The sequence below is a fragment of the Gymnoscopelus microlampas genome (assembly GCF_963454915.1).
Source record: "Gymnoscopelus microlampas genome assembly, chromosome: 9".
Lineage (NCBI taxonomy): Eukaryota > Metazoa > Chordata > Actinopteri > Myctophiformes > Myctophidae > Gymnoscopelus > Gymnoscopelus microlampas.
Window position 1 is genome coordinate 8,531,285 of NC_139946.1, and position 14,071 is coordinate 8,545,355.

General features: G+C 44.0%; 1 protein-coding gene across 2 annotated transcripts in view; it reads right to left on the bottom strand.

Moving 5' to 3' along the window:
- Window positions 1–2,218: 2,218 nt before the first annotated feature.
- The window catches only part of syde2 (synapse defective 1, Rho GTPase, homolog 2 (C. elegans)), a 61,308-nt gene continuing 49,455 nt past the window's right edge, over window positions 2,219–14,071 (bottom strand). For both annotated transcript variants that reach the window (XM_084067083.1, XM_084067082.1), the window contains exons 6-8: window positions 11,803–11,984; window positions 11,215–11,446; window positions 2,219–3,089 (exon numbers count right to left, since the gene is read on the bottom strand). In XM_084067083.1, coding sequence (XP_083923209.1) covers window positions 2,254–3,089; window positions 11,215–11,446; window positions 11,803–11,984 — 1,250 coding nt within the window. In that variant the 3' untranslated portion in view covers window positions 2,219–2,253. The remainder of the gene's footprint in view (window positions 3,090–11,214; window positions 11,447–11,802; window positions 11,985–14,071) is intronic.

A 14,071-nucleotide genomic window follows, 5' to 3' on the forward strand; every position in this document is an offset into this window, starting at 1 on the left:
GACCTCTACAACACAGCCTTGTATACTGACAGTCTAGCCGACTTCAAGGAACTGAGTTTGACACTGTCTGCCTTTCAGTCCTCTGGAGAAATGGTTCTCGAAAAGCTGGGGTCTAGGGACCCTCAGAGTTCCTCGAGGGGGTTCCAAATAGACCCTTACAGGTCTTACAGAGTTATGGGGGGTCCTTGACATGAAAAAGGTTTGAGAACCACTGCTCTGGAGCAATGCTTGAACAATATGCATCATCCATATGAACCAGGTGAAGAAGTGTGCATACTTTACATAACATAGTGTTCGATACACATAAATATCAATAACCAAGGCAGATGGGAAATAATCTTATGTCAGTAAAGCTTTTGACCATGCAACGTTCAGTACCTTAAAAAAACAAAACACCAAAAATGAACACAGCTTAGTCCACCAGAGACAACAAACAGATGTCAAATATGTACACAATATAACAAAAATAACAATATCTCTTTCTGCAAGAATTTTTTTACCATATATTTTACAGCTAAAATTTGTACCATTAGTCCAGCACATTAAAATGTGAACAGGTAGCATGAAGGGAAGAAATGCAACTGTTACTACGAGTCAACACTAGAAGATCATTTGGGAGCATTTAAATACACCATGGAAACATAAGCTGTAAAAAATAATATACTCCAAATACATTTATATACATATATATGTTAAATACTGATCATTCTGAATCCCTGGATTGCTGAAAATGTACTTTTGACTATTTAGGCAGCAAACTCATATTAGCCGAAGGCCTCTGCAGTAACCATTTTAACTGCTGCTCTGCAGTTTGTGTTTCACATTTGGCTTTTGTCTCTTTCATGGTTTAACGCACACCATGCCAAAAGGTGGGGTTGTTGTTGGGAAGAGCAGAAAAGTGCTGGTCTTTAAGCCTTTTCACTTGTCAGGTCGATATTACATCACATAAAAAATGCACTTTAGTCTCTCTTTAGTTGCCTGCATAAGATGAAGTGTACCGTATATCTAGTGTGCATGCTTGTGCAAGCAGAGACAATCTAACCACACAACGTCTCCCATCCCAATGGGGCAGAGGTGTGTGTGTGCGTGTGTGTGTGTGTGTGTGTGTGTGTGTGTGTGTGTGTGTGTGTGTGTGTGTGTGTGTGTGTGTGTGTGTGTGTGTGTGTGCGCGCGCGCGTGCGTGCGTGTGTGTGTGCGCACGTGTAGTTTCCCAGGCTCTCCAGTACCCTAAGAGGAGGTTTGAGTGGCTGTTATTCCGTCATTCAGTCCACAGCCAACATATTGCTGCACTACAATGACAATCTACACACTACCGCCTGCCTCATAAGTGCATTATTGTTGTACAACATTTTGAGTTTCGTACCTCAATAGAAAAGCTTTCTGCTGCCTTTAAGGGGAAATCCACTCTGATGCAGAATTAACATTCGGTTATTTCTATGATCTTCAAGAGTTAACTCTTAACTCTTGACTTGTCATCGAGGGACAACTGCTGGGAATGCGTTGCCAACAGTGAATAGGAGACTGACTTTGTGGGCGAGACAGTAATCAGTAACATTCTCTGGGTCGAACACGTTCATTCTATAATGCAATAGAGCAACACGTTCCACTATTCTGTTCATGTTCACAAAGTCGGCCTTCAATTCACTGTCAAAAGAGAAGCCCCTGCAGGTTTTGCATCTTCACAACGATGCTGATTAACAACGTTTTTTTTTGCCTCCTTAGACTGACCTAAGATCACCAGAATGTGAATAATGTTATAGGGTGGATTGTCCCCTTAATATGTACCACCTTCACACAATTAAGGCACCTTTTACACCCCTGGGGGTCAATGGGTTCTTCTAATAAGAAGAGAAGCAACAATAACAAAACAAAAACACAGATCTGGACCAAAACACAACAAAAACAACAAATAGCTGACAGAGAGAAAGAAAAAAAAAGCGGAATGTCTAGGGGTAAAGTACAAAATGACACTGATACAAAAAAAAAACAGAAGTGCCCCTTTACATTATCTTTTCAACTCATCCACTTGATTTGTGCAGGAATATACAGCACCATACGCCATGGTATCATCACAGGATCTCCATGGAAACGCTCCTGAAGCACCGTGATTGGGTAAGTCGGACCTGCCCCCAGATACCCCCCCCCCCCCACCCCCCCACCACGACACACACACACATTATTTTTTTCTTCCTGTACCTTGTGTGTGTGTGTGTGTGTGTGGACCTTTTAGTGTCCATGCGTGGTACGAGTCAGTCAGTACCCTACGTTGAGCTTATTCTTGTTCAGCTCCCTCTCCAGGTTGCCTATCAGAGTGTCTATGCTCTCCTGCAGGTCTCTGAGGTTCACCCTGTTGCTGAGCACCGGACTGATGTCCTGGATCTTCATGTAGGCCTGGTAGGTGTGCTCTTTGGGAAGGTGCGGCGGGAGGATGTGGTCGCAGACCCTGTCGTCGTCCTCCTCCTCCTCCTCCTCCTCCTCCACCTCCTCCACCACCTCCTCTTCCTCCCTGGGCTGACTGTTGCCTGAACCATCGCTCTCGCCCGGCCCTTCCTCCACCTCTTCCTCCTTTCCCTCTACCTTCTCCTCCTCCTCCTCCTCCTCCTCCGCTGGCCCATGCACCACCACCTCCTCGTCTTCCTCCTTTTCGGGAGAGTCAAACAACGCAGGCGTCGGGATGTCCCGTTCCCTCTCCTGTCCTTTGATATCTTGTCCTTTGTCCGCGTTCTCGTCCTCTCCTCCTCCTCCCTCCTCCTCTGCCTTCTCCTGCTCTTCCTCGCCGGCGCCCTCCGTGTCCTCTGACGCCACGTCGTCGTAGTCCGCCTCCTCCTCCTTGCTGGGGAGCAGCAGCGCGAGTTCGGGGGGGAAGTAGCCCTCGCCGCAGCCGCTCCAGTCGCCGGCGTAGCGGTTACTGGGGCTGTCCAGGCGCCCCGGCCTGGGCCTCAGGACGCCCGCCATCTCCGCGTCGCTCAGGTTCAGCACCTGCGGGCGCTCTTTCCTCCGCCGGAGAGGCGGGATGGTCAGCAGGTCAGCGGTGGCGGCCAGAGCTGCGGTAGGAGTCGGGGAAGAGCGTTGGCTGTATGGGTCCGGTACTGTAATAAACAGTCAGGAAGACATGGGACACAGTCAGAAAGTGAAGGTTAGCATTTTGATCATTACTAGAAGCTCGCCCCCGCTACGCGGGGGCTCGCGTCTAGCCCGCGGCCACGCGCACGTAGCGCCCGCGGCCACTTGGCAGCTCATATAAGTGGCGTAGCGTCATGAGGGCCAGTGGGGCCGTGGCTCGGTCAGTGAAGACCCTGTAGTGCGGATGATATGTGGCATAGAGGGGCAGATTGTAAATCCCCAGAGGAAACATCCGTGGGCTACCATTGGTTCAGCGATGTGTGCGGTCGCCCTGCGGCCCCTCCTCCTCCACCAATGTGCAGTATTGAGAGCCCTGACGTCACAACAGTTGGAGCGATGGGCACTGCACTCTGGTTGGTTAGGGTACACCTAGGGCCCAGGTAGAACCCAGTTAAAGCCTGCATGGGCAAACCCAGGTAGGAGCCGCCTTGGTCCCACATAAACATGGCTAGTTGGGGCCCACTAAGGGCCAGGTAGAAGCTACTTATAGCCTGCATAGGCATCACAGTTGGGACTGAAGTGGATGCCGCTGACATTGCTGACATGTGTCCATATGGTTTAGCCCACCTTGAAACCATATGGGAACTACGCTGGCATGCTGGCTGGAATGCAAACGCTGCATCATACCTGTAGTGTGTAGTTTGATGTTGTGTGTGTAGCAGATATACCTGCAGTGTGTAGATCAATGTCCATATGAAAGTCAATGCCCAGTAGTTTTTGTTTTTTCTCCAGCAGAGTTTCTAGTGTCTCTGTCTCTCTCTGGAAGAGGTTGCACATGAACTCTGCAGCCGCACTGAGGCGCTCCAACACAAACACTCTGATATTAAGCTGCTTCACACAACAAACATCAGCACCACGCTGCTGTTTGTCCAAAAGACACAATATCTCCTCTCCCACCGACGTCGTGTGTTCATTTATCGACAGCCGTACAGACTCCTTTTGACACATTTTACCTCGTTTATCCAGCTCTCACTGACTCTCCACATCGGGCTGTTATAGCGCCACCATGAGGCTGAGTAGAGAAATGTCAAGTGGAATTTCTTCCTCGGCATAGTGGGAATGTGGGTGCAAAGTTGCACGGAAAGTGCATGCTGTGTTCATAATGTGAGGCATTTTGGTCCAAACGGAGCAGTCCTGCAGACTTTGGAAGCCATTTTAGCCAATCAGGATGGAATATGAAAAATCTGAAAGAGCCTTTTTTTTTAATGAGTGTGGAGATACTGTGTACCGATTTGCGTGATGTTTGGGCAAAATATGTAGGAGTACTGTGAGAAAATGTGTTTAGCAAAAAGCGGCCTCCTGGTGGCACTGTAACAGGGCCATGTGAAAGAAATATGGCAGAGGTTCTGAATTGGCATCCAGGGAGTGTGTGTGCACAGTTTTGCTGTGATCAAGTCAACGATGTGAGAGATTAGCTATCACAGACGGACGGACAGGGGGTGAAACATAGTCTTGCGCCATGCCTTTCGGCCTGGCGGAGACAATAAAAAAACGAAAGTAAAGGAAATGGCCATTTCTGCAACAAAAGTAGTCAACAAACTATACTATGAAAACATTGGCCACATTGTCAAATAATCTAAGAAAGAGGCAATCATGTAGAAAATAGCCGATCTACAAGCTTCTTACAAAGCCTCTCAACGTGAGGCGTTTGGAGCTTGTAGATCTGCTATTTTCACAATATTTACTTGTGGAACGGAGTCAAAGAAAATGTGGGGGTCCCCAGATCAATTACGTTTATTTTGGGGGGGGGGGGGGGGGGGGTGCGGCCTGAAAGGGTTGATAAGCACTGCTGCAGTCGGAGCGAAATTATCAGAAATTACTACATGACCATAATGCAGCCTAAACATGCGTTGCACGGGCGGTCCTGCCATTACGTTAGTTGCTGTGGAGCGACACAGTTCTCCAGAAGACACACAAGGCCACAATATACACCATCTACAATGGACTAACTGAGCAGCAATAATAACATTCACCACACGAACGTGCATTGTTGACAAAGTGATTGCACAGCCGTTGCAGGCATGACAACAACCACGTTAGCGTTAGCTACATGGCAGCTATCACAGCTCCCTGTCCGTCGTTGGTGCGACTGACTCTGATGGCTACAGCAAGCTCTCTGCGATGCCATTGTCTGGGAACTGCTCTTAGCGTGACACGACCAATGAGAGTGAGCGCTGTCGTTGTTGCTAAGATACGGTGGCGTCTCTGCCCCATAGCTTGTAGATCTCTCACGCATGATTGGCGTAGGCTGCGTTGCCAGGTCTGACTGTTTGTATAAGCGATTCTGGGCTTATTTGGGTGCACTTGTGGGCTCGTTTCCATAGACGACGGCAGTGCTTATTTCTTTCCCGTGACCGATGTGGCAAAAAAAGGTGCAAAACGAACCATCCGGAAGTAAAGTGCGAGATGAAATATATAGCACTTTATGATTATTAGAGAAGGAGACAGATGTGAAGGTTGAAAATGGAATGTAGGAGGTTATATAGTTTTTCATGAGCGATTTTTGTAGCAAGTTGTGAGTGAATTGGGCCACTCCTGTGGGCGGGGGGCTGATTAGAACCATTGGGGTTTGGGAAGGAGACGCTCTCTGTTTGAGTAGTAGAGATAATTATTATAATTTAACATCAAAACATGCCTTAAAACAAAAACAAGCCTTAACAATACGAGCACCACAAATGTTGGTTGTTAACGGAACAAAATCATTTTGACGTTGATTTTTTTCTTTTTGTTTTGGGGGCTTTATTGATAGGTCGGACCAAAGTAGTTGACAGATGCATGGACGTCCAGAGGGAGACGGCCAGACGGTCCGACACCGCCATCCTTCCAGCCAAATACAGTATGACCATGTGAGCGCACAAGGTCCTGTAGCATAAATAACACAAACTGTTCCCAGGTGGGATCTCAGACAACATGCCATGCTGATGTTATGCCATGCTTAAGAAGTGTACATGCTGAATTCACTCCAACACACACTCCTGAAACTTCTCTGACTTTTGAGGTTTAGCTAGCCGCCTTTATTTTCCCTTGGTTTTCCCTACTGTTTGGTTTTCCCTACTTCCCTAAACTAAGGTAAATTAAACCACGCTTATAAAGACGACTTAATCCCTCTTTGGACAGGAGAGTAAGGTGGATATACAGTACTAGAAAAATGAATTGTAAAAAACACTTCAACAAAACCAACTCCAACACAACTCGGTTACCTGTCACTCTCTCTTATTTCTCTCTGTGTATCTACACTTCGACACAGCTATAGCTGTCTTTTACTGGATCAGAAGGGAACAGAAAACAAAAAGCATTAAGCGGTAAGCCTGTTAGACCTTTATAGTAATTCAGATATTAACCCATTAAGACCTGAGGCCAATTCTACAAAATGTCTTCTAAATACTAACAGTTTTCTGAAAAACTATTGTTTCTATATCAGTGGTGTTAAACTTTTTCATGTCAAGGACCACCCAAAATTATATGTATTTGGCCACGGACCCCCATCACAAAATATTTTGTTCCAGGGACCCCCAGAAGCAAAGAATAGAGTTAAAAGTGTTCACGTTAAACAATATATATTGCCGCGCTACAAGCTTGTATATCTGCTATTTTTGAATAGCCAAAGTGTAAAATAATGCTTTTTTAGCTCAAATCGAAAAGTGACACAGATGCGTTCCAGGTCTTAATGGGTTAAAACATTTTAGACACTGTCGATGAGAACGTTTCCAAGTACAACGGATGCTTCCTGATTTTGATCAAGTCATATTCACACAGTCAGGAGCAAGCAGCACTGTGGTTCCTTTTGTTATTTCAGTGTGACTTATGTTGTACTGTAAGTGACAAAAGGCACAATGTGCCCTTTATGAACATCACATGCATGTTCCATGCTCCTGAGTCTCTGTACTGTTTTCAAAAGACATGTAATACCACATGGTACTGGTGTGTGATTTCATTCCCAAGGTTGGTTTAACACTTTTGTGTTAAAGCCACCTCTTCAAAATACCAAACACGCGCACATGCACGCGCGCGCAATGTCCTCCACCATGTGCTGTCGCACACTGCCATCGTGTGATCCATCCATGACCACCTGCTGAACAGCGACCACTCAGAACACAGTTGGTGAAGCACATGACGCGCACACATACACACACACACTGAGGATTCACTCTCACATTCTCCACGTGTGATGCCTCCTTATAAAATTCATCAAATACCAAGACACAATGACGGTTACACACAGACATAAAGCTCACAACGCATCGCGACGCGTTGTGAGCTTGTAGGTCTGCTATTTTCAAACATTTTTGTACTTTTTACTTTTGGTACTTTAAGTACATTTTGACGCCAATACTTATGTACTTTTACTCAAGTAAATTTTGAATTCTGGACTTTTCACTTGTAACAGAGCATTTCTATATTGCAGTATTGGTACTTTTACTTAAGTAAAGAATTTGAGTACTTTTTCTCCACCACTGCTGTCATGTATATCCTCAACGCTCGTCCCAAAGACACACACGAGGCGCACAGACTTTTTAAAGGCCTAAAGCAGCAACAATGCAGTCAGTGGACGGGCCCGGGTATGCGTGTGTGTGGGGTGTGAAGAGGCGGATGAAAATATCCCATAATGGCCATGAAAATGTTAGGGTGAAGTTTAGAGAGGGCTGAGGGCTAAGGTTAGGCCAGGAATGTCTTTAATTATAGCCCAGACATCCTACGCTCCTGAGCAGGGGAAGTGGACTGAAAGGAGGTAACAGAGGGGAAACATTGCCTTGAAGCCACGCTGAAACGTCTGATCCAAGGTTAGGATTTCTCACAAGACCGGGTCATTAGCCACTATAGCCAGACATGCTAGTGCAGTCTTAACACACACACACACACACACACACACACACACACACACACACACACACACACACACACACACACACACACACACACACACACACACACACACACACACACACACACACACACACACACACACACACACACACACACACACACACACACATCTATCAAAGACTGGACATACTAAAGGGCATTGGTTCCCTAACGGTGTGAGAACCACTCATTATTATTGCAATATATACATAACTATGCACAAAAAAGATATGAAAGATTTTGTATTTACTATATCAGCACTCATTTCCCAATCTAATTCTATAGCCTAAAATATATAGGCCTATACTGTATATTTTACTTCCACTTTCAAACTGGCGTCCCTATTTTGGGCGTGTCATGATAGGTGAAGAATTATTTATTTATTTATTCTTTCCACAAATGAATGTTCAGACTCAGTTGGCTATTTTCACTATGAATACAGATTTTGACCTGTCCATTGGTGTGCCTTGGACACAGTTTGAAAACCACTGCTATAGACCGACTCCTCTTCTGGCTGCAAACAGTTTTCTTACCAACAAAATAAATAAATACCTCTCCCTTTTTACGTACATACTGTACTGTAGCACTACAGTATGTCTGTCTCATTTTGCATAAATGCCCACTTGTACTTATACCCATTACTAGGCTACCAGCTATTATGAGACTTATGAATGCTGACCTATTCAGCTCCTGTGTAAGCTGTTCTGTGTTTCTCATCCCTCCTTGCTGTAGGTGTTAAACTTGTAGGGTTTCCACAGTACTGGTGGGAGGAAAATCGACGTTTCTGATCTTACCTCAAAAACTAAGCCTATTTGTATGTTTTACACTTGTACCATTGTTAGCCCCTCCATTTAAACACAATTTCATTAGTTGGTTAGAGATGGTGATCTTTGTTAGTGATGATGAGGCAAAAAAAAACTACTCAGTAGAAGCTTGTTTATGTTATTTTTTTCCTAATAGCTGTTATGACTATAACATGACATTCTTGACCAACAAATAGCCATGCCTTGCTTTAGTTTGCACATTTAGAAAATTCAACAAAACCCCACTTTTAGCAAACTCAGTCAAGAGAGAACACACAGTCACATCTTTATGCTCTGTCTGCCTGTGCTGTACACAGTCATTTCCAAAGGTCTGAGGTTTGGGTATAAATGTGCTTCTCCATCCATAGACCTCAGTAACACTTAACATCCACTGAAGCACACCCTGACAGTGACAGTTAACACATTCATTAAGGGGTGACTGGAGGGTGAATGAATACAGTTGAACATGTATAGAATGTGTATATAGTATGTGACAGATGAACAGCAACGTTCAAACGACAAAAGGTTTTACATGAGGAACATGCTTAGTGCTTTTGACCGTTCCCCTCCAGGTGTCAGCTCTCATAATTCATCCCAGACTGGTTAGTTATTTCACATCTCAACAGTGGTGTAAAGTAACTCAGTACATTTACTCAGGTACTGTACTTTGGTACAATTCTTAGGTATTACTATTTTTTTACTTTACTGGAGTATTTCGAATTTTCAATACTTTTCCACTACATCTCAGAGGCAAATATTGTACTTTTACTCCACTACAAGTATTTAAAAACTTTAGTTACTAGTTACTTTGCAGATATAAATAATTAGATTAAAAAACATACATTAACCACTTGAGCCCTATTTTATACCTAGGCTATTTGAAAATAGCCGATCTACAAGCTCACAACGCGTCGCATCGCGACGCGTTGTGACCAAAACTTTTCCTTTTGGTACTTTTAAGTATATTTTGATGCCAATACTTTTGTACTTTTACTCAAGTAACATTTTGAACACAGGCCTTTTACTTGTAACAGAGTATTTTCATAATGTGGTATTGCTACTTTTACTCAGTTAAAAATTTGTGAGTACTTTTTCCACCACTGCATTTCAATGAGCAACTGCAAGGGACAGCTGTATAGCCAGCCAGCATACAACTGTTGGACAGACGGACAGACAGATGACTACTATAGCACCGAGGAGGACGGCTGGCTCTGGGATATCGGTCCCTGGCTGGTGATTTGTCCAAACAAGAGGGGCCACACCTCAGAGGTTTGGTTTAATGGCAGGGCTTTTACTCGCTTGGCTCTGATTGGCTCTTGCCCTTTTGTGGCTTGCCATGATGAAGCACAACTGCGGCAAGTCTCATCTGTACCGGATCAACAGATGGCGGCCAATGGCTGGCTATCTGCTGTGCTCGTGCCAGTGGTGGGTAACCTCAGGGGATCAAAGCACCCCCTCCCGGCCCTTTCAAGGTTCGGCGTGGAGCTATAAGCCCACAGAGCTGGTGGTAGCAATTAGCACGATATACCCTCCGGCGCATAGCGGTGTGGGAGGGGCATATGCTGTGTGCTGAACAGCAGTGTTGATTTTGTCGACTAAAACTATGGCGAAAAATGTTCCTTGACTACCTTTTTTCACTGATGAAAACTAAATAAAAACTAAATAAAAGCTAAGCTATGATGACTAAAACTAAGACTAAATATACTGACAATTTCGTCAACAAATAAAAACTAGACTAAAATATTAGTGAGGGACTAGTGGAGAAGAGATCCAGTAGAACTAAAAGACGAGTCATTTTATGTTTGGTTGCGCTCGGGTGTTGCGCTCTGAAAATAGCCAATCTACAAGCTCACAACTCGTCGCGCTGTGACGCGTTGTGAGCTTGTAGATCGGCTATTTTCAGCATGCAACAGCAGTATAAAATCAGGCATTACGACGCCATCAAGGCACCGCCAAAATACATTTTAGTCAACTAAATCAACGGCAGATTTAGTCGACTATAATCTTATGGTATTTAGTCGACTAAAAGTAGACAAAAACTAAAACATTTCAGATGACTAAAATATGACTAAAATGAAATGGAATTTGATTAAAAAAAACTATGACTAAAACTAAATCAAAATTTGCTGTCAAAATCAACACTGCAGAACAGCTACATGGTGATGTAGGTAAGTATGCAAAACAATAATTCAGTTAAAGGTGGTGGGGTAAGTGATATTTTTCGATCAAAACAAAAACGTTTTTTTGTTTAAAGGTTAAAGCTCTATATTCTGATAGTAATCATTGCTATAGAGTGTTTGTTCAGTCACAGGGTTCTCCCTGACTCTCCGGCTCTTTAATAAACACGGGTCCATTTGGTTCCATTTGTACACTGTCATTGGAATTAAAAAAGTTTGAGAACCACATAATTAAGACTCTGACTCACCAGGCCATAGCTGAAGCAGGTAGTGCAGAACCTCGATGTGCTTTTTGAAGTGCAGGGCGCTGGCCAGCTCCTCGGAGTCGATGAAGACCCGGTTGGTGTGACACGAGGCCTCCTGGCGTTGGCTGAGCAGCACGGGGCCGAAGCACACCGCCAGGTTCTGGCAGGTCATCTTGTTCACTTCCTGGTACGACGCCACCAGCTTCAAGTGGTCCAGAAGCTTCCGCAGCGTTGCCTTGAAGCACACACAAAGAAATTAAAAAAACAATGTTATTATTGTTAGAATTAGAAGTTGTTTTAGAAGAAGAAACTATTTGTTAGTATTTTAGCTGTCGCAATAACCATGAAGCTCAAAAATACGCCTATGCAAGCAACACGTGTGACTGTATTAGGCAATATTTGAATATATATTTTTTAAAGCGAACATTTGTAAAATATTTTGTTCCAGGGACCCCCCAGAAGCAAAGGTTTGAGTTACAAATGTTCGCTTTTAAAAAATACATATTCAAAGATTTGCACACATTTTCACGATTTAAAAAAAAAATAGCCAAACCAGGGGGGAAAAAATGAACGCTAGCGCTGCTTCCTCACCCTCTCCACCTCCGGTAGGATGTCCAGTAAGCTGACGGTGGTCTCTGTGTCCGACTGGTCATTCTCACAGCCCCCCGGACCGATCCTCAGAGGCCTCCTGGACATGGACTCCAACACGGCCTCGTATAACTGCTTATCGATGAGAGGGAAGGGCAGTTCTCGCAGGTAGTCCTTCAACACACCTGGAGAGAGAGAGTGAGGCGAGATTAAAAGAGACCCAAGAGAGAGAGAGAGAGAGAGAGGGGGATAATATGGAGAGGAGAGACAGACGGAGAAACAAGAGACAGGTCGTGTAAGTTCAGAAGGTGTTCACGGTCAGAGACGTGTTTCCACCAAAAGACTCGGGAAATGGCATACTTTTGGACCAGCAGAGGAATAGACGGGTTTTCGGATGTTTGAATGAAGAAACAACTCTTGTCCATCACATGGGCAACTTAAACATTTGACTTGTTAACCCATTAAAACCCGGCAACGCATCTGTGTAACCACTTAAACTACTATTTTATCCTTATGAGCTTGTATATCTGCTATTTTTGAAAAATTGTGAACGTTTGTGCAAATCTTTGAACATACATATTTTTAAAAGCAATTTTTTTTAACTCAAATCTTTTGCTTCTGGGGGTCCCTGGAAGTAAATATTTTCCGAAGGGGGTCGGCGGCCAAATACGTATAATTTTGGAGATCCTTGACATGAAAAGGTTTGAGCACCACTGATATTTAGCATAGCAACATACATACGTTTTTCAGAAACCTGTTGGGATTTAGAAGACATTTGTAGATAGAGAGCATTTCCGGATTGAATGGGTTAATAATGTCAACGTAGCTTTTGAGATATAAAATGCTTTTCTTTTCCCCCACTCTTTTAGAGGGCTGGATAGCTGCCAAGAGAAGCCCTATTGTCATAGCAGGAGTTCAACAGTTTGTGGCATCTGATGGGAGCGGGGCGGAACACGGCAGCCAGACTCATAGGATGCAGTCTAACATTAGGCTTCAGAGTGTTGATGGGCCTCATTGTGCGAGTGTGATTTCACACCGGTGTCTCCAGCGTCCCGTGGACCAGACAAACATGAAACCCATACTATCACCGCTCGCTAATCCTCCAAAAATATTACCGCCATGTTTGTTAAGGGAACAATAAAAGCCCTTGGCGGCATGACAATCCTTTGTGGTGAACTTCGCCTGAAGATGACCCAAGTTTTCAGAGTTAGACCATTTTGCACTTAACCCATTAAGACCGGGAACACATCTGTGTAATTTTAAGATTTCTTTGGCTATTCAAAAATAACAGATCTACAAGCTCATAGCGCGGCACTCTGTGCAATGTTAATGGGCAGATAGAAAACAGACTACATATTTTCACGAATGTGCAAACATTTTCACATTCGTGAAAATGTTTGCAAATGTTTGAAGATATATTTTTTCATGGGAACATTTGTAACTCGAATATTTGCTTCTGGAGACACTAAATCCTAACAGTTTTTTTTTTTTTTTCAAACGTATGTTGCTTTAGTATCAGTGGTGCTCAAACTTTTTCATGTCAAGGACCCCCAAAATTATATGTATTTGGCTGCGGACCCCCATCTGAAAATATTTTCTGCAAAGATTTAAGTTAAAGATGTTCGCTTGAAAGAATATATATATATATTCAAATGTTCACGATAAAAAATACAAAAATAGCAGATCTACAAGCTCATGAGCTTGTATATCTGCTATTTTTGAATAGCCAAAGAAATCTTACAATGACAGAGATGCGTTCCCGGTCTTAAAGGGTTAAGTAATGTCCCCCCGCGTATGATGATGTAAGAGCAAAATGCCCGGCGTGTGTGATTTTGGTCAACGGGAGCTCCTTCATAATGACTTGCACATCACTGAGCCCTGAACAATCCCAGGGCCATTTACAAGTCAGTCCCATGCTTTGCTATTTACAGCACACTACAGTACAACATGACTCACTCCAGGCCTGTTGACATCCCCTTACGGCTGGTAAGGAGAGCCGAGGGCAAAACTTAACACGCTCACTTTTTAATCCCCCTAATCCCCCCACTCTCCTCTCCTAAGGGAGTCTGAGGTGTAACGCTTTCTAGTCTGTTTTCTATCTGGCATTGTGCGATACCCCTTGCCCATTAATCTTGGCAGAAAAACGAGACAAAAGCGAAGACTTGAAAATTAGACCTGAGATTATGGCGCTTCTTGGGTGGCAAAAATAAATACCCACATTTCCTCTCCTTGAAAACAAGTAGGTTGGGCATTAGAAGCCACTGAATGTGGG